This window comes from Aethina tumida, chromosome 5, assembly GCF_024364675.1.
Source record: "Aethina tumida isolate Nest 87 chromosome 5, icAetTumi1.1, whole genome shotgun sequence".
Classification (NCBI taxonomy): Eukaryota; Metazoa; Arthropoda; class Insecta; order Coleoptera; family Nitidulidae; genus Aethina; species Aethina tumida.
The window spans coordinates 640,484-662,339 of NC_065439.1; the positions used below are offsets into that span (position 1 = coordinate 640,484).

The 21,856-nt window shown below is 27.4% G+C and overlaps 1 protein-coding gene across 3 annotated transcripts in view; it reads left to right on the top strand.

Moving 5' to 3' along the window:
- The window catches only part of LOC109594774 (5-hydroxytryptamine receptor 1), a 150,170-nt gene that overhangs the window by 105,738 nt on the left and 22,576 nt on the right, over positions 1 to 21,856 (top strand). For 2 of the 3 annotated variants that reach the window (XM_049967710.1, XM_020010013.2), the window contains 2 exons: positions 4,301 to 4,349; positions 10,042 to 11,006. In XM_049967710.1, coding sequence (XP_049823667.1) covers positions 10,176 to 11,006 — 831 coding nt within the window. In that variant the 5' untranslated portion in view covers positions 4,301 to 4,349; positions 10,042 to 10,175. The remainder of the gene's footprint in view (positions 1 to 4,300; positions 4,350 to 10,041; positions 11,007 to 21,856) is intronic. The other variant, XM_049967711.1, reaches the window with a different exon arrangement.

Sequence of the window (21,856 nt, forward strand, 5' to 3'; positions counted from 1 at the left end):
CTGATTAAGGCAAGTGACAGCTAGAGTAAAAAGCTTCATAGTAAGATTTCAAATAAAATGTACAAGTAATTAAAAATAAACAATAATGTTTTATATACTTTTACTTGAAGAAAAAAGGAAGAAAGAAAACTTTTAATGTTACTGAAATGTGAGTTTAAGGCTGGCCAGCTTCATCATAATACAATTTCCTCTTAATCCTTCCTTCATGTTCTGAAAATATTGTGCTTAAACTGGTTAATAATTAACAAAAAGTAATATTTCATTGATATAATCCTGAACATTTACTTTTAATTATTGAACCTGATTAAGGCAAGTGACAGCTAGAGTAAAAAGCTTCATAGTAAGATTTCAAATAAAATGTACAAGTAATTAAAAATAAACAATAATATTTTATATACTTATACTTGAAGAAAAAAAGAAGGAAGAAAACCCTTAATGTTACTGAAATGTGAGTTTAAGGCTGGCCAGCTTCATCATAATACAATTTCACCTTAATCTTTCCTTCATGTTCTGAAAATATTGTACTTAAACTGGTTAATAATTAACAAACAATAATAATATTTCATTGATATAATCCTGGACATTTACTTTTTATTATTGCACCTGATTTGGGCAAGTGACAGCTAGAGTAAAAAGCTTCGTAATAATATTTCAATTAAAATGAACAAGTAATTAAAAATAAACAATAATGTTTTATACACTTTTACTTGAAGGAAAATAGAAGGAAGAAAATCCTTAATATTACTGAAATGTTAGTTTAATGTTGGTCAGCTTCATCATAATACAATTCTCTCTTAAAGCTTTGTTCATATTCTGAAAATATCGTACTTGAACTGCTTGAGGATTAAGCAAAAAGTAATATTTCATTGATATATTCCTGGGTGTTTGCTTATTCATGTTAGACCTGATGAAGACAAGTAACACCTAGAGCAAAAGCGTTTGTATTTGATTAAATTCAGAGCTGGGGATAAGCTTGGTCTTTCTACTGTTACACATAACTGAAATATTCCTGTAATTTCAGTAATTAAACAGATTAATCATCTTTATAAGGTTATAAACTCGATATATCCAGGACTATTATTATACAAAGTTGATTAAATTTATGTAATACTAGAATGTATTGTGGAAATAACAAAAAGTTAACAAAAAATTAATCGTAATATAAATAAAAATATAATGTATGCTTAAAACGTGAATTATTTCTTATTCGTTATTCATATCCATAATAAACATCGGCCTATTTTCAATCTTTTCTATATTTAAACGTATCTTCTTATTTAAAAGAGAATAATTTCATTTCTTTGACATTTAAATGATATTTTTCAGTATTATTCATTGCTTGAAATAAATATTTTTCAATACGTGTTCATATTGCCATATTTCCTTTAATACCTCAAATTGGATAAATGCAGATATCTGTATTAATTTCTTCTTATTAACTTGTTTTAAATTTCTATACAATTTTCAAGTGTTAAAATAATAAAATGTCAATGAGTAGTTTATATACAGTTATTTACATAACAATTAAATGGGTTTATACGTTATAAATAATACCATTTTTATTTTGAAACTCATTTTGTAATTGACTTTAAAGCCAATTTGGTCGAATGGTTGTACGTTTTAAATAGCATTTTTAATTGGAAACAAATTTAGTAATAGACACTAAAACCTACTTAGTTCATATTAAAAAAATTGATTGATAGGACAATTATTCTTAACTATTCAAGCAACTAATTATAACGCTTGATTATTATTATTATACAAATTAATAAGAACATTTTTTCAATCAATAAATGAGCGTTATTCTAAAAGTTAAACCAATCATTTAAATATGACATTGTCGTACTGATTTTATTATAAATCGTCAGCGAATATTTTTATGGCCATTTTATTGAGACGAAAATCCATAAAGTGCTCCACAGAAAAACAATTTAAGTGCGGTTACGTTCCAATTATGATGGTCCACAGTCCATAGTCCATTCGTAATGAGTCAGTAAAAAGCAGCCATACATTATGCATGAAGAACCTGCAGAAATTACTCGTCTACGCCGCAGAATAATAGTTTCAATTCGGTAAAACAAAGGAGACCTACACTTGACTTGGTGCTGTAACTTTGATGTCTGGCCAGAATTTCGGCTCTCTGCGTAAGATCAAGAGAACAATTCCCAAAGTCGAATGCAAAACAGACAAAGGTTTGAAGTGCCGATCGATTCTTTGTGCCCGCACTGTTTAGATTAGCTCCGTTTTTTTTTTTCCTTTCTTGTTGCAAAAATAAATAGAGAATCGATCGTTGAACATTTAATATTTAAGGTACGCGTACGTAACTCCGTTTCGGCCCGAATTGAATTTGGAATCTCAATTGCTCGAAATGCATGTTTAGAGTGTGTCTATTCATGGGTTTTATTAAATCCGAACAAAATGTTGCGGTGCACTAAATTCACTTCGCAGTTTACATCCAGATAAATCCTGCAGCTAGTTTCTATTAAAATAAAAATCTTCAAATTGTTCTTTTATCCAGACATTGTAATTTAAAATGCTCTTGTTCACACACAAAGGACTGTTGCTACTGAAATTTCTAAATTGACTAAAGACAGATTACTTAAATAAAACAAAGTGTACTTGAAACTGGGCTACATATAAAAAGGATAAATTAAGTTCTTCTGTTTCAGGATGGTAAAACTATGGAATGAATCTCTCAAAGAAATAAAGGATAAAAAACGTATACATCATAAAAAGTGAAATGAAAAGCAAATAAACAAGATGAAATTAATATAGAAACCTGTATTATCTTATTTATGCTATTATCAGAAAGATGGCAGTGCAAACACACATTGAAAAAATTTAATTTAAAAAGTAAATATTCCTCAAAAAATTTTAGATTTTATTTGTCATTTTGTAAATTAATCATGTAGTAAAATAATTTTGTAATATTTTGATTATTAAATATACTTAGGATCATATATTCTTAAAATGTTTAAAATTCTTCGTGTTTGTATAAAATATTTATGCCCAATAACTTACAGAAAGTTTTCCTGTTAAGGTCATTTAAAAAAAATGTGGGACACTTACTTCTAAATAATAAACTTTTCACTTCATACTTAAAGTTTAAGGTGAAACTTGGACAACAAGTAATAAACAACTTTTAACATAAATAAATAAATAAACTTTCGAGTAAAATAAACAAAGGTTTCAATTTTTAAAACTACTGTTTTGTTTGTCTTTAAATCATAAAGAATCTTTTTGATGTCGCCTTCAAATAATATAATGTGTGAGGAATTTTTTACTTGATGACTCTTTGTGAAATATCCATCAATTTTTGAATTTGCCACCAATTTCGCAAATAAATATTCAACTGATAATAATTTACACAATTTAAAACAACAATCAGCATATAAATTTGAATATAATTGATGTTTTAACATTTGCGATCATTATAATCGCAAATAAGTGAAAAGAAATTAAAATAGAAACCTGTATTATCTTATTTGTGCTATTACCAAAAAGATGACAGTGCAAACACACATTGGAAAAATTTAATTTAAACAGTAAATATTCCTCAAAAATTTTTAGATTTTATATGTCATTTTGTAAGTTAATAAATGTAGTAAAATAATTTTGTAATATTTTGATTATTAAATATACTTAGGATCATATATTCTTAAAAAGTTTAAAATTCTTCGTCTTTATATAAAATATTTATGCCCAATAACTTACAGAAAGTTTTCCTGTTAAGGTCATTTAAAAAAAATGTGGAACACTTATTTCTAAATAATAAACTTTTCACTTTATACTTAAAGTTTAAGGTGAAACTTGGACAACAAATAATAAACAACTTTTAATATAAATAAATAAATAAACTTTCGAGTAAAAAAAGAAAGGTTTCAATTTTTGAAACTACTGTTTTGTTTGTCTTTAAATCATAAAGAATCTTTTTGATGTCACCTTCAATTAAAATTTAAAACAACAATTGATGTTTTAACATTTGGGATCATTATAATCGCAAATAAGTGAGAAGAAATTAAAATAGAAACCTGTGTTATCATATTTGTGTTATTATTGGAAAGATGGCAGGGTGAATATGTAATTTAAATAGTAATAAATATTTTTCAAATGCCTCTGATTTTAAAATTACTTGTTACAAAGAATTTCATTTAAACGTAATTATAAAATGCTGTTGTACACAAACAAAGGACTGCGTACAACTGAAATTCTTAAATTGACTAAAGACAGATTACTTCAAACAAAGTGCACTTGAAACAAACTAATTGTAAAAAGAATAAATCAAGTTATTCTGTTTCAGGAGGGACCGATTGTAAAACTATGAAATGAATCCCCCAAAGAAATAACGGGTAAGTGCGTTCGAATCCGTTCAAAACAAACTAATGGAGATTTGATCGAAACACACACACACACAATACCATTAGAAAACGGAATTCAAATTTAAAACAGAAAAACCATTTTACCAGGATGATTTACACCGAATCGCTTGTGCCTCTCTCGGATTTCTAGTTTTCCGCTTCCCTCTCACTTCTTTTTTTTTTTTGTATTATTCGCCCGACATGTGTTACAAACTACGGACGGCTTTAAAGTCGAAAGTGGTCAATATTGCGCAAATTACAAGTCTGAGCCGGTGCACCGAAATACAAAAGGACGAAATGTCGCTGCGGTTTGGCCGGATAAAAAATAATAAAAATGAACGCCGACGAATTTAGCACCGACATAATAAACGTGCCATTTCTCATCTCGTATACTTGATCCACTTCACAAGTATAGTTAACACTCAAAATATTACAAATTTGCTCAATTTTTTATTTGATAAAATAATGAAATTATTTTTAATAAGTGAATTTTATTGTTTTCAATGTGCGTTCCCTCTGCCATCTTTCCGACAATAACACAAATAGGGTAATACAGGTTTCTACATTAGTTTCATCCTACGTCCATTGTTTTATGTTCCCTATGATTTAAAAAAAAAACAAAAGAGTAATTTTTCTAATTTCCTCCATTCAAACGATTATTATTATTAATCGGAAGTTTGTTGTTTAAGAGTTCATTGTTCATATTAACTTTTTATTAGTTTAACGAAATATTGCAGGTTATAAACATTTTGTTTAATTAATTGGTAAATTTGAGAAAACATTTACTTTGAACATGATTTAAAAACCAACAAAACAATCCTTTTTTATTAGTGGTAAGTTGTTGGGCATAGAAATTTTATATACTCGCAATGAATTTTCAAAAATTTAGAATTATCTGTACCTACAAGTATAGTCAATACTCAAAACTTGCTATTACTTTACTACATTCTACATATTTTAAATTTAATTTTAATATTTTTAATAAATATTTTTAATGTGGTTTCGTACAGCCCTCTTTCCGAAAGTAGCACAAAGAGGATAATACAGTTTTCTATGCCAGTTTCGTCTTGCTTGTATGTTTTGTTTTGTTTTCTATGATTTTAAGACAATCAAAGAAAAACATTTTTTTTATATCTACCATTTTTGAATGCTCACAACATTTTTTATATTCAAATTTAATGGATTTATTTTGTCTTTAAATATTTTCATTCAAAATTATATTTGTTTTAAATTATATGAATAAAATTATGTTGTTAAAAAAGATTCTATAAATTATTTGACATAGATATTTTATAGCTACAAAGAATTAAATATTTTAAAAATATGTGAACGTACAAGAACAGTTAATAATCAAAATATTATAGGTTAACTTAACTACATTTTTTATTTTACAAAATAATATTTAAATAAGTGCTTTTACAATCAAAAATAATTATATATATTTAAATTAAATATTTTCAATGTGCGTTAGCAGTGCCATCTTTTCTGTAGCAGCATAAATAGGATAATGCAGATTTCTTTATTAATTTCTTCTCACTTCCTGATTTTTGTTTCGCTTTTCGTGATTTAAAGACAAACAAGACGACAGTTTTTTAAATTTCTACGATTCTTAAATGCTTCCAAAGTTTTATATATTATTTATATTTTAATTTGACACATTTATTTGATTATCCGGCGAAAAATTTAAAATATGGTGTATATTTCACAAACAGACATCATGAAAATAATGCTCACACATTAAATTATGCGGAGGACACTCGTTTAACACGAAGAAATTTGAGGGAGACACTGATATCAGAAAGTTCCCGCCCCCGTTCGGCAGGGAGCACAAAAGCGTTATACCCTGCCGAAGGCTATAACTGCGTCTGGTGGACTTCACCGACGACGCATCGTTTTAAATAACAATCGGCTGGAAGTTGAAGGCGCTTTGTTCTGATCCGCCTCGAGGCGGGTTTCAATTAAAATATTGTCCGGATGGCTATTTATAATTAAAGGGCGTCTAAATGTCCGTAATTAAATGTATTATCAACAAGTAAAAGTCAAAAGAAAAATGAGTGGGTGAATTTGCACTGTGTTTTTTGGGGGGGACGAAGTAAATAATTCTTGTTGTTAATTAAAATCCAATTTTTTGGGACTAATCTCCTGAATAATTTTAGTTGAGTTGTTTACCAGAATTATTACACGCCTCTCACCGAAAGGAAAAACATAAACAATGCCATAAAGTTTTAAAAACCTTGTTCGTCCAATAAAAACAACAATGCTGTTGCCTTATGAAAACAAGTAATTAAGTTTGTTTGACGATATTGTAAAAAAGGAAGCCTGTTGTAAAATTCCCTCTATAAAAATATGTATATTCAATAAGGCTCAGTTAAAATGTCGTTCATTAAAAACAGTGATGTTGCAATTTTCGGAGAATGACACACGGTAAGAATAATCACAGTTTTTATCCTTTATTTAAAGGTTACAATAACACTCATGATGATTTCAATATTATTAAATTAAGCCACATAAAAAGACAACAATCTTACTTAATTTGCCAAAATTATACTTAACTTAGAAAGTTTATTTTTAAATCCATTTATCAATTAATTTAAAAATTCTAGGCTCAAATAAATGGGCAATTTAATTAAAACTTTTGATCCCTTATGAAGATAATATAATAATTGAATGGAATTTTATTTATTTTTCGTTAAAATTTCATTTTAAAATTCCAATTAAGATTTCCTTTTTCAATTAACTATTTGATTAATTTTTGCCCACTTATTTAAGTCGTTAAATATTTTTTTTTAAATGTTGTTAATACTCTTTGTAAGGGAAATTTATATTCACATCATAAATCGATTTTAAAGAAATTCAACAGGTAAAACTTGTGCAAGTCAATAAAACTTTGAAGTAACTTATCGAAAGGATTTAAAGTGTATGGGTTGTATAAATTTAAATTGGTTTAAAATTACACGTAAATTTTTCCTTATTTATTTACTACACTTTTAGATCACGTGATACTTTCATGTTATAAGTTATAATTTTGAAAAAGAAACCAACATACCATCATCGAACAAACAAGAAGTTGAATATCTCATTGGTAAATCTTAATTGGATTCGAAGTTGGACATTAAGGAAGAACTTTCTTTTCAGGAAAAGCTTTCGTAGCTCAAACTACTTAAATTTATTAAAGTGAGGAAACACCCATTTTGTTAATGAGGGCAAATAAATGCAAATAAACTTCAAAATCAGAATGTAATTTTGTACTTTTTAAATAATTTGTCCAAATCACACATCCATATTGTATATTTAAACAAGAATTTGTGTTAAAAACACTTCTTTCAATATCCGAAAATGATATTTTGAAACAAAATATCTAATTAAATCATTTTATGAGAATAAATATGTTAAGACAAAAGTGTTTTACACGTATAAAGTTATAAATAGAAACCTGTTTTATATTTGAAATGTTTTGAGCAAGAAATGATTGAAGACAGAAAAGTTTTAAACAGTTTTGTTGAATAGAGGAAAAGTTGCAAATGGTACAACTTTAAATTGCTTTAAGGTATTCAAGTGAGATTTAAAATATAACAATTATTTTCAAGGATTTTTTGTGAATGTTTATTTGAAATAATCTTTGTTTTTTTAAGCCTCAATGCGTATCAGTAATGTATTACAAATTATTTGTTTACGTTATAAATCTTATTTTTAAATCGATTTATTTATTGTTTAAAAATTTTTGATTATTCCAAAATGTGAGTTTATTAGTTACAAATAAATGTGCCACAAATTAATTTTTAAAATAACCTTATTAGAATTAAATATTTTAAAAATATGTGAACGTACAAATATCTATATTTTTAATGTGTGCCTTTACTGCCATCTTTCCTTTAATAGGACAAATAGGATAATACAGTTTTCTCTATCAATTTTTTTTCGTTTATTTGTTTTTCGTTTCGTTTTTCTGTTTTAATGACAAACAAAACCACATATTTTAAAATTTCTACCACTTTCGAATGTTAAAATATTATTTTTATTCAAATTTGACAGATTTGTTGAGTAAATTTTTATTAGTTTAACGAAACATTGTTGGTTATAAACATTTTGTTTAATTAATTGGTAAATTTGAGAGAACATTTACATTGAACATGATTTAAAAACCAACAAAACAGTTGTTGGGCATAGATATTTTATATACACGCAATGATTCTTAAAAAATTTAAAATTATCTGTACCTACAAGTACAGTTAATACTCAAAACTTTCTATTATTTTTCTATATTCTACATATTTTAAATTTAATTTTAATATTTTTAATAAATTTTTTAATGTGGTTTCGCACTGCCCTCTTTCCGAAAATAGCACAAATAGGATAATACAGTTTTCTATACCAATTTCGTCTTGCTTGTATGTTTTGTTTTGTTTTTTATGATTCTAAGACAATCACAGAATAACATTTTTGTTTACTTCTACTATTTTTGAATGCTGACAACATTTTTTATATTCAACTTTAATGGATTTATTTTGTCTTTAAATATTTTCATTCAAAATTATATGTGTTTTAAATTATATTAATAAAATTATGTTGTTAATAAAGCTTCTATAAATTATTTGACATAGATATTTTATAGAATTAAATATTTTAAAAATATGTGAATCTACAAGTCTCTACAATCTACATTATTTATTTTACAAAATAATATTTAAATTAAATGTTCTTTAATAAGTGAATTTACAATCAAAAACTTTACTCTTTAAATTAAATATATAGTTTCTTCTCGCTTATTTGCTTTCCGTTTTGTTTTATTATTATTTAAAGACAAACAAAACCACACATTTTTAAATTTCTACCATTTTAGAATGCTCCTAAATGTTAAAATATTTTTTATTCAACACACTTATTGAGTAAATTTTTATCTGTTGCACAAAAAACATTTTATGTAATTATTTGTTAACAAAATTAAAAAATAATAATAATAATAAAATCAGTATGTAAAACTTTCCCCACCCAAAAACAGTATGAGGAGAATACATACTAGTTGAAAATGAGGGAATTTGGGAGAACATTATTTTTTACATTGAAAATGATTTAAAAACAGTAGTTTTTTATTAAAATTATTAATTTTCTTAATTGTAAGTTTATTTATTGAATAATGTATATAAAAGTTGTTGATTATTTTTAAATATAAGTACATATTAACTGTAAATTTTATACTATAAAGAATTTATTATTTACAAATAGATGTGTCACAAATTGATTTCTAAAATGTCCTTAATGTATTATATATAATTCAATATAATTGATCCTCAAAATATTTAAAAAAAAATAAATTAAATATTGTCAATAAATATTTTAATGTGCGTTTACACTGCCATCTTTCCAAAAGTAGCACAAATAGGATATTACAGGTTTCTATACCAATTTCGTCTCGCTTTTTTCCTTTGTTTTATTTTCTATGATTTTAAGACAATCAAAGAAGAAAACATTTTTTATATTCAAATTTAATTTGTCTTTAATTATTGTCATCCAAAATTTGTTTTAAATTATATTAATAAAATTATGCTACGTTAAAAAGCTTTTAAAACTTATTGATATAGATATTTTTAAAGAAAATAATTATTTATTTTGCTCTTAAATAAATATCTATATTAACAAATTCTTAAAAGAGGGTGGATTTCAATAAGCAAATTTATTTTTCCAGGTGTCGTCCTTCATGTATCCCACCTTCCACCTTTGTTAGTAAGAACAAAATGAAGATACCCAGGCCCTTTTAAGCAGAACAGGTTGTTATGAAGGTGAGAAGAAAACAGTGGACAAGATAAAAATCCGTTTCGTATGGCGGCCAACGGGACGTACCCGAACCCAAATGACACAACAAACAACACATCCATCACGACCCCCGGCTACAACCAATTCGAGATCGTCATCATCACCTTCATCCTGGTCGTGATCATCGTGGGCACGATCGTCGGCAACATCCTGGTATGCGTGGCCGTTTGTCTGGTGCGCAAGCTGCGCCGTCCGTGCAACTACCTGCTGGTCAGCCTGGCCATCAGCGACCTGTGCGTGGCCATTCTGGTGATGCCGATGGCCATGTTCTCGGAGATCAACGGCAAATGGATCTTCGGCGAGATCGTGTGCAACATATGGGTGAGCTGCGACGTGCTCAGCTGCACCGCCTCCATCCTCAATCTGTGCATGATCAGCGTGGACCGCTACTATGCCATCACGAAGCCGCTCGAGTACGGGGTGAAACGGACTCCCAAACGCATGATACTGTGGGTGATACTCGTGTGGTTCTTCGCCGGCTGCATCAGCCTGCCGCCGCTGCTGATCCTCGGCAACGAACACTCGGACGGCGTGACCAAGGACGAGGTGTGTTTAGTGTCGCAGCACATCGGCTATCAGCTGTACGCGACCATGTTCAGCTTCTACATACCGCTGACGGTCATGATTTTGGTCTACTACAAGATATTCCGGGCGGCCCGTCGGATAGTCAACGAGGAGAAGAGGGCGCAGAGCCATCTGGAGACGCACTGCTATCTGGAGATCAGCGTGAAGAACGGCGGCGGCCCGCCGGAGAACAAGATCTCCAGCCAGACGCCCTCGCCCGCAAATCCGGCGAGGGTCAATCACAGGTCCAGTTCGGCCAGCACGAACACTATGGTAAGTCGATTAAACCGTTTACACTTGTTGCCGAATCGGCTGTTTAATTGACTCTGAGTGACACTCGACCCGTTGCCAATTAATAAATCATTTCCAATTGTGACCATAATTAAACAATCAGGAGGTTTGTTTGGAAATAAATTTATTCTTATTTAAAAAATATGTAAATATATACACAACTTATTAAATACAGATATATTTTAGAAACACAAAGATTTTTAATAATTATAAAATTGACCAAACGTTAAAATATATTTTAAATCAGAAGTTTGCTTATTACATTTTTAATTATGTACGTTTGCACTGTCATCTTTCTGTTAATAACATAAATAGGATATTACAGGTTTCTATAATCATTTCTTCCCGCTTGTTTATTTTATGTTTGGTTATTTATGTTATAAGGACAAACAAAAAGGAAGTTTTTTATTTCTACATTCAATAAACCTTTTATGAGTTATTGGGTATAAATATTTTTTGGAATGAACCGAACGTAAAATTATAGTTAACACTAAAATAATAAATTATCAAAAGTTTATATTAAATATTTTCAATATTCGTTCGCATTGCCATCTTTCTGATAACAATATAAATAGGATAATTCTGTTTTTTTATTTCTATCACCAAGAAAGCTTTTAAAACTTATTGGGTTTTAAAACACAAAGATTTTTAATAATTATTATATAAAATTAACTGAACATAAAAGTATAGTTAACACTCAGAATATAACACTGTAAGGACAAACATTTTATAACTTATTGGGTACAGATATTTTTTTTGAAAGTCAAAGATTTTTAATAATTATTATATAAAATTGACTGAACATAAAAGTATAGTTAATCCTCACAATATTATACTTCTTGCCAAATCAACTATTTAATTGACTTTGAGTGACATTCAATCCATTAGCAATTAGTAAATCGTTCCCAATTACCACCAATATTAAATTATCAAACATTTTGTTTGGCAACAAAATTATTCTTATTTAAAAAGTATCTACACACAGTATCAGAAACTTTTGAGCATTATTTACTGTTTAAATTAAATCATTTCAATCTACGTTCGCACTGCCATCTTTCTAATAATAACTCGAATAAAATAATACAGGTTTCTATATTAATTTCCTCTCGCTTGTTTGTTTTATATTTTGTCTTTAATGATGTAAGGACAAACGAAAAAAAGGGTTTTTTATTTCTATCATCAAGAAAGCTTTTATAACTTATTGGGTACAACTTTTTTTTTTGAAAGTCAAAGACTTTTAATAATAATTATATAAAATTAACTGAACATAAAAGTATAATTAATACTCACAATATTATACTTCTTGCCAAATCAACTATTTAATTGACTTTGAGTGACATTCAATCCATTAGCAATTAGCAAATCGTTCCCAATTATCACCAACATTAAACTATCAAAATTTGTTTGACAACGAAATTATTATTATTTAAAAAGTATCTACACATAGTATCAGAAACTTTTGAGCATTATTTACTGTTTAAATTAAATCATTTCAATCTACGTTCGCACTGCCATCTTTCTAATAATAACAGAAATAGAATAATACAGGTTTCTATATTAATTTCTTCTCGCTTGTTTGTTTTATGTTTTGTCTTTAATGATGTAAGGACAAACGAAAAAAAGAGTTGTTTATTTCTATCATCAAGAAAGCTTTTAGAACTTATTAGGTACAGATATTTTTTTTGAAAGTCAAAGACTTTTAATAACAATTATATAAAATTAACTGAATATAAAAGTATAATTAATGCTCACAATTTTATACTCCTTGTCAAATCAACTATTTAATTGACTTTGAGTGACATTCAATCCATTAACAATTAGTAAATCGTTCCCAATTATCACCAACATTAAACTATCAAAAGTTTTGTTGGACAACGAAATTATTATTATTTAAAAAGTATCTACACACAGTATCAGAAACTTTTGAGCATTATTTACTGTTTAAATTAAATCATTTCAATCTACGTTCGCACTGCCATCTTTCTAATAATATCTCAAATAGAATAATACAGTTTTCTATATTAATTTCCTCTCGCTTGTTTGTTTTATGTTTTGTCTTTAATGATGAGCAATTGAAATGGGAGTTTTAGTATTTCTGTCATCTTTTATAGATATTTTTTGAAAAAACAAAATTTTTAATAATTTTTATATAAACACTCAACTCGTTAGCAATTAGTAAATAGTTCCCAACTGAGACCATAATTAAACAATCCAAAGTTTTGTTTGGGAAACTTCGTTCTTATTTAAAAAAGTATGTAAATACAGTATCATTAAAAAAGTTCCAGCGTGTACTTAGAATTTTGTCTAAAAGCTCCATGGAGGGAATTAATGTAAGGTTCTCGACGAGCTTTTTAATATTTTCCGTGGAAACATAAACTTTACATTTCATGGCGCCTTAAATGCAAAACGACAAACGCTAATAAACACAAACAATGTTTGCTCACTCATAAAACTATGTTAGTTGCATTTGTAATCATCTGCTTGAAAGTTTTGTAACTTTAAACTATAAAAGTATTCAGGAGGTTTAAAATAAATGTATGTTTAATTAATAATAAACTTTATTGTATTCAAAAAAAATCATTTTCTTTAACCCCCCACAGAGTCACTCAAAAACTTAAAGGTGCTTTCAAACTTTCTCCTTTGCTTTTTTTACATGTGGGTTAGTTTAAGAATTTCATTAAATTTTATGGGTATTCAGTTTTATATTTCTTAGCACTTTTCCACTTTACTTTTAACAAATAATTAACTAGGGGAAATTGAGAAAAGGGCTCCATGGAGACTTAAGGTATTGAGCATGTACATTTTATAAATATTAAGGAGGATAATAGTTAGTTAGAAGTCCTAAGTTGCTCATAAGAAATGAAATAAATAAATATTATTTAATGTAAGTCAATTTTACAGTTGTATACGTCAAAATAATAATTAATTTCTGTGTTAAATTAAACGTTGTACATCACATAAATTAAAACCCTTTTAATTGAATGTGTTGCTATTTAACAAATTTAAAACAAAAGTAGATGATAGTTATTCAATTTGGATTACACAATATTTGAATTAAACAAAATTAATTCTATGAATTGTATTTAATTATTAAATTATGTGTAGTCACAAATCTAACAAACGAATCGCCACTAAATTATCTGTCATCAATGTGTTTATTTAACAATTAATTTTATTTACGGCTTAAATATAAATTGATTAAATCGACCGATCCAATTTAATTACCTGTTAACTGTTTCTAATATTAACTTTATTGCCGCATTTAGTTTAAAATTTACACGAGTAAATTGTGACTTAAGTAAAGCTAATTGTGTAAAGTAGGCTTAGCATCCATTAAAAATGTATGTAAGAGTATGGACCCGGGATGAAAAGAATGCCAGCCTTATCGTGTCCCATTTTGTCCCAGTTACAAAAGAAACATTTCGCATTGTTCCTTATTTTTAAGCCCGGGACATGTTTTACTTTTTTGTTTAAATGCACAAACAGATAAGGTATCTTTAAAGGAGATATTCAAGTCGGATGCATCCATGTGTTTACAACAAAATGATTGATCACCCTCTTTTCTCTACAGTTTTGCCTCGTCGTGATGCTGACACACTTAAAGCACAATAGAATGAAATATTCTATTTTTGTTTTATCCTTTTAGTTTTATGTGGGTTGTTTTATGAACGAATAAAATTATATCATCTTATTGATGTTCAATTTACTGATGCGTTAACTTTTCTTGTTACCAACAAAATTCTTAAGCAACTTTTAATTCATAAACTTTTACATCTACAAATAAATCCTGTTTCAGTATGTTGTGAACAGTTCGTGTTTTACATAAACAAGAAAGCAAAGCTCGTTTTAATTTCCTTCTTATATTAAAACTTCCCGTACTTCAATGTATTTAAAGTAATAAAGCAAATAATAAGACATTTTTCCAATATATAAGTTGCTCATAACCGTCCATTAATCTGTCGTAAATGAAAAGCGAATGAAAACTGTTTGAGGAAGCGCTTCATTTCCTGCAAGCTGCGTTTGCTTAAACAAGTCGGAATGTACGTACAAGTAAAATGGTAAAAATCGCAATTAAAACCTCTCGTGGAAGTTAAGTAGGTCAGAGACGATATTAAAGTGGTAATAAAAGAATTTTCCACTTCCGTCAGAAGAGATAACTGTAAAACACGAAAATGTTCAGCATTAAGGACGCGTTTCAACAACATCCGCTTTATTGTAAGGTGTAACAATATAATTTTTAACTTATCACTAACGTTTTATGTTTTGTTATTTTATACACGCCTTATTTATAATTAGTGTAATAATAATAATAATAATTTTATCATTATTTTTTTAAAATTTTTTAATTCATTGTACACTCGTAAACCTTTACAAAAAGAGTTGTTAAAATGAAATATTCAAATTGATTATTTTCAATGTACCTTCACACTGCCATCTTTCTGATAGTAGTAAAACTAATAGAGTAATATAGATTTCTATATTAATTTCTTCTTGCAAAATAATTTCAGTGCTTTATCTTATTTGGTAATTCATTATACATTCGTAAATCTTTACAAAATTTGTTTAAATATAGAGTTTTGGTAGTTTTTTTTTATTATTAATATTTAACAAAAAATAAGTTATAATTTGTTTATGGTGGGTGATATTAAACATATTTTTCTTGTTGTATTTTTGCTTCAATTATTTAAATTTTTAGATTCGTAGATCTTTGCAAAATTTGTTTAAATATTGAGTTTTAATTGTTGTTTTTTTTTAATATTCAACAAAAAATAAATAATAATTTGTTTATGGTGGGTGATGTTAAACAAATTTTTCTTCTAATACTTTTGCTTCAATTATTAAAATTTAAATAAAATCACCTATATTTAATTTTAATTTATTTTAATAATTCTAAAACTGTCCAAATGTAAAAATATAGTTAATACTAATATTACAAGTTTCTTGTGTTACATTTTTTGTTTTATTTTTATAAAACTTTTTATTAATTATTAAAAAGTTGTTTATTAAAATGTTCAAATTGATTATTTTTACACTGCCATCTCTCCGATAGCAGTAAAACTAATAAGGTAATATAGATTTCTATCTTAATATCTTCTTGGAAAATAATTTCAATACTTTATGTTATTTCGTATTTCATTATACATTCGTAAATTTATACAAAATTTGTTTAAATATTGAGCTTTCGTAGTTTTTTTTAAATATTTAACAAAAAATAAATAATAATTTGTTTATGGTGGGTAATGTTAAACAAGTTTTTCTTCTTATATTTTTACTTCAATTATTAAAATTCAAATAAAATCACCTATTTTTAATTTTAATTTATTTTAATAATTATAAAACTGTCCAAATGTAAAAATATAGTTAATATTAATATTACAAGTTTCTTGTATTACATTTTTTGTTTTATTTTTATAAAACTTTTAATTAATTATTAAAAAGTTGTTTATTAAAATGTTCAAATTGATTATTTTTACACTGCCATCTTTTTGATAGTAGTAAAACTAATAAAGTAATATAGATTTCCATATTAATTTCTTCCTGAAAAATAATTTTAATACTTTATGTTATTTGGTAATTCATTATACATTCGTAAATCTTTACAAATTTGTTTAAATATTTAGTTTTGGTAGTTTTTTTTAAACATTTAACAAAAAATAAATTATAACATGTTTATGGATATGACATTAAGCATATTTTTTTTGTTATATTATTGCTCCAATTATTAAAATTCAAATAAAATCATCTATTTTTAATTTTAATCTATTTTAATAATTATAAAATAGTCCAAACGTAAAAATATAGTTAATACTAATATTATAAGTTTCTGGTATTACATTTTTTGTTTTATTTTTATAAAAGTTTTAATTAATTATTAAAAAGTTGTTTATTAAAATGTTCAAACTGATTATTTTTACACTGCCATCTTTTTGATAGTAGTAAAACTAATAGAGTAATATAGATTTCTAAATTAACTTCTTCTTGGAAAATCTTTACAAAAATTTGTTTATTGAGTTTTGGAGTTCTTTTTAAATATTTAACAAAAAATAAATTATAGTTTGTTTATGGTGGGTGATATTAAACATATTTTTTTTCTTGTATTTTTCCTTAAATTATTAAAATTTAAATAAAATCATCTACTTTTACATTATTTGAATAATTATAAAACTGTCCAAACGTAAAAATATAGTTAATACTAATATTACAAGTTTACTTGTTTTGTGTTCTATAAAATAACGTTTCTAATTATTCTCTTATTTGGAGTACATGAACATTCCATATTATAATCTCTGAACATAATTTCACTTTTAACTGTATTGTGATCAATACGTGTTTCTGAAATACACAGAATTACTGCCTTTGTGTACAGAACAAATAGAGACAATTCATCTTTATTACTAACAAATCCCTGACGATTTAAGCAGAAATTATTAATACATAGGTCAGTCATTAATGGTCATTTACCACGATAATTTATTATATTAATGACATTTGAACGATTTTTTTAACAGTAAGTTTGATCAACATTACATCACATTTGGGATATATTAAATACAATTTATACAGTTTATAAAATCAGATATATACTCATTTCCTCAATGTTTGTCTCCACATTTGGTACACCAAGAAAATGTTGAGAAAACAGGAATAGTTACTTTGTCGACACATAAAGGAACGTGGTGCGAAGTTTGTCTGTTAGTAATCATCCGCCTTTACTTTAAGTAGTTTATCTAGTTTAAGTAGTCCAAAATGGCTTTGTCCGATGAATTATGTTTTCGGAAAATTGAACGCAAGGACGAAACGTAAGGCATGTTACGTGTTGTTATGTATAATTAAATACCTTAATCTGGGTAATGCACTACATTGTGCCCCACGAATACTAATTAATATGTCTGGCTTTCTATTTTATGTCGGTCCGTAATTAAAACTTTTAACCTATGTCAATCCCTTTGTTACGGTAATATTTTTTGACATAAACAGATTAAAGTTCTAAATCATTTTTAATTACCGTTAACGACAAACATCTTGCCTTATCAGAAAAAAAGATAAACCTCCGCTTTGTTTTAAAATAAAAAGTCAGACAGTGTACAGTGTCGTAATGTCGTATAATGTCGCCGTGAAAACGAGTGATTTAATTAGCATTTGGCATGTTTGAGTTCACGGTTATTGACACGTGACAAAGGAGGAGCATGCATGAAACCTCCATCATATAATTACGGCCCTTTATCTCGTTTCACTTAAGCACATGTTTAGATTATGTTCGAACACCTTGAACAAAGACCTGATTGTTCTTCATGGCTGTACAATGCCTCTTGTCTGTGACGTTGATACGCCACAATGGTCCAGACTGTGAGCCGTTTAACATTATAAATTATATGCCTAGTTGATTCAATACTATTTTATAAAAACACAAACACAAGATATTTCTGGAGTTGGGTATAACTGATTGGTTTCAACTGATTTGAATAACATAAAAATCTGATTAGTCCACTGAATTGACTAATCAGTCAACTGAAATCAATTGGACTCTCTAGAGTTAGGAAAAATTGACTTATTTAATAACGAATTACTCGATTAACCACTGATTTGAATAATCGATTGATTAGTTGGCTAAAATCAATTGAATTCTCAAAACTTTGATAAGGACTGGAGTTAGAAATAACTGACTTATTTAATAACCAATTTCTTGACTAACGACTGATTTGAATAATCATCTGATCAGTCTGCTGAAATCAATTGGATTCTCGACACTACGAAAAATCTAGAGTTGGGAATAACAGACTTATTTAATAACCAATTTCTTAACTAACGACTGATTTGAATAATTAACTGATCAGTAGACTGAAATCAATTGGATTCTCGATACTACGATAAATCTAGAGTTGGGAAAAATTGACTTATTTAATAACGAATTACTTGATTAATCACTGATTTGAATAATCGACTGATTAGTTGGCTAAAATCAATTGGATTCTCAAAACTTCGATAAGGACTGGAGTTAGAAATGACTGACTTATTTAATAACCAATTTCTTGACTAACGACTGATGTGAATAATCATCTGATCAGTCTGCTGAAATCAATTGGATTCTCGACACTACGAAAAATCTAGAGTTGGGAATAACAGACTTATTTAATAACCAATTTCTTAACTAACGACTGATTTGAATAATTAACTGATCAGTAGACTGAAATCAATTGGATTCTCGATACTACGATAAATCTAGAGTTGGGAAAAATTGACTTATTTAATAACGAATTACTTGATTAATCACTGATTTGAATAATCGACTGATTAGTTGGCTAAAATCAATTGGATTCTCAAAACTTCGATAAGGACTGGAGTTAGAAATGACTGACTTATTTAATAACCAATTTCTTGACTAACGACTGATGTGAATAATCATCTGATCAGTCTGCTGAAATCAATTGGATTCTCGACACTACGAAAAATCTAGAGTTGGGAATAACAGACTTATTTAATAACCAATTTCTTAACTAACGACTGATTTGAATAATTAACTGATCAGTCGACTGAGATCAATTGGATTCTCGATACTACGATAAATCTAGAGTTGGGAAAAATTGACTTATTTAATAATGAATTACTTGATTAATCACTGATTTGAATAATCGACTGATTAGTTGGCTAAAATCAATTGGATTTTCAAAACTTCGATAAGGACTGGAGTTAGAAATTGACTTATTTAATAACCAATTTCTTGACTAACGACTGATTTGAATAATCAACTGATCAGTCTGCTGAAATCAATTGGACTCACGATACTACGATAAAATTAAAGTTAAGAATTACTGACTTACTTTAATAACCAATTTTTTGACTGATTTAAATAATCGACTGATTAATTAACTAAAATCAATTAAATTCTTGAGACTACGATAAATATACAGTTGTAAAAAGTGGACTTATTTTATTAATTTTAATGTTAAATTTATTTTATTTTTAAATTTAATTTCTTAACTAACGTTATTGAATAATTGTCTGATTAGTCGACACTACGAAGGACGATGAAGGTGTTATATACCATGTTAAAAAATGGTGAATGCGCCACAACTGTTTAAATAATGGTGAATGCGCCACAACTGTTTAAATAATGGTGAATGCGCCTGAAAATGAAAAGAAAGTTTTTGTTGCAATGTTGCACTCCACACTCGAATATCTGTTGAAAATGCGTTTTTAATGCCAGACACTTCCCTGTTTTACAGTTATCTCCTCAGACGGTAGAACACCATTCTTTTATTACCACTTTAATATCCTTTCTGACCTACTTAACATCCACGAGAGGTTTTAATTGCGATTGTTACCATTTACTTCTACGTAAGTTTTTAGAAAATGAAGGGCCTCCTCAAACAGTTTTCATAAACATTTCATTTACAACACATTAATGGACAGTTACAAGCAACTTATATATTAAAAAAATGTCTTATTTTAATTTAATACATACTTTGCTTTCTTGTTTATGTAAAACACAAACTGTTCACAAGATTTATTTATAGACGTGAAAGTTAACGAATAAGTGAGGGTAATCATTATTTTAAATTGAACATCAATAAGATGATATAATTTATTTTGTTCAATTGTGCTTTAAGTGTGTCAGCATCACGAAGAGGCAGAAACTGTAGAGAAACGAGGGTGATCAATCATTTTGTTGTAAGCACATTGATGCATCCGACTCGAATATCTCCTTTAAAGGTATGTTATCTGTTTGTGCATTTAAACAAAAAAGTAAAACATTCCAGGCTTAAAAATAAGGAACAATGTGAAATGTTTCTTTCGTAACAAGGGAAAAACGGCACACGACAAGACTGGCATTCTTTTCATTCTGGGTCCATACTGTTACATATTTAATGGATGTTAAAGTTGCTCAACATTTTACATAACTAGTTTTACCTAAGCCACAATTTACTCATGTGAATTATTTATAATAATGGGCAAACAATGAATTAATATTAGGAATTTATCACGTAATCAAATTATGTTGGTCAAATTAATCAATTTATATTTGAGTGATTAATAAAATTAATTTGTTAAATAAATAATTTGATGACAAATGAATTAGTGGCGATTTGTTTGTTAGATTTGCAACTAATTATAATATAATATTTAAGTACAATTAGTTGAATTAATGTTGTTTACTTTAAATAATACCTAATCCTAATTGAATCAGTATTAACGTTGTTTTTAAGTAAAATAGTAAAAATATCAGCAAATAATTAAAAAAAATTAATTTCCCCTGATCTGTTTTTTTGAATTGAAACATTTGAATTAGAGTAAATAAAACTACTTTAATTACTGAATCTATAAAAATATTACATTTTTTTTTTGCATTGAAGATTTTTATGAAATACATATTTAATATTTTAAGCCTCCGTGGAGTCCTTAATTCAATTGTCCTTAATTAACATTTGTTAAAAGTAAAGTACATAAAAATGAGTTCTCATAAAATATTAATGACATTTTTAAACCAGCTCACATTTAAAATAAAAAAAGTTTTTTATGCTTTCGTATATTAAAGTTTCATTTTGCCCACTGATGAATTAATTGAACGAAATAATTACCATGATTGGCGTTAAAAATGCCTTAAATCGTTATTAAAATTGTTTGCTAAAATTTATTCGTTTATTAGCATTTGTTTGAAATACCACGAACTGTAAAGTTTAAGCTTCCAGAGTAAATATGAAAAAGCATAGCCAGAATCGTATACATTAATTCACCGTGGAGCACTTACCTGAATTCGCTTTGGGAATTATTTTAAATGAACCGGAAAAATGAGACTATCGATCGTTCCACCGCATAAATTAAATATATAATTT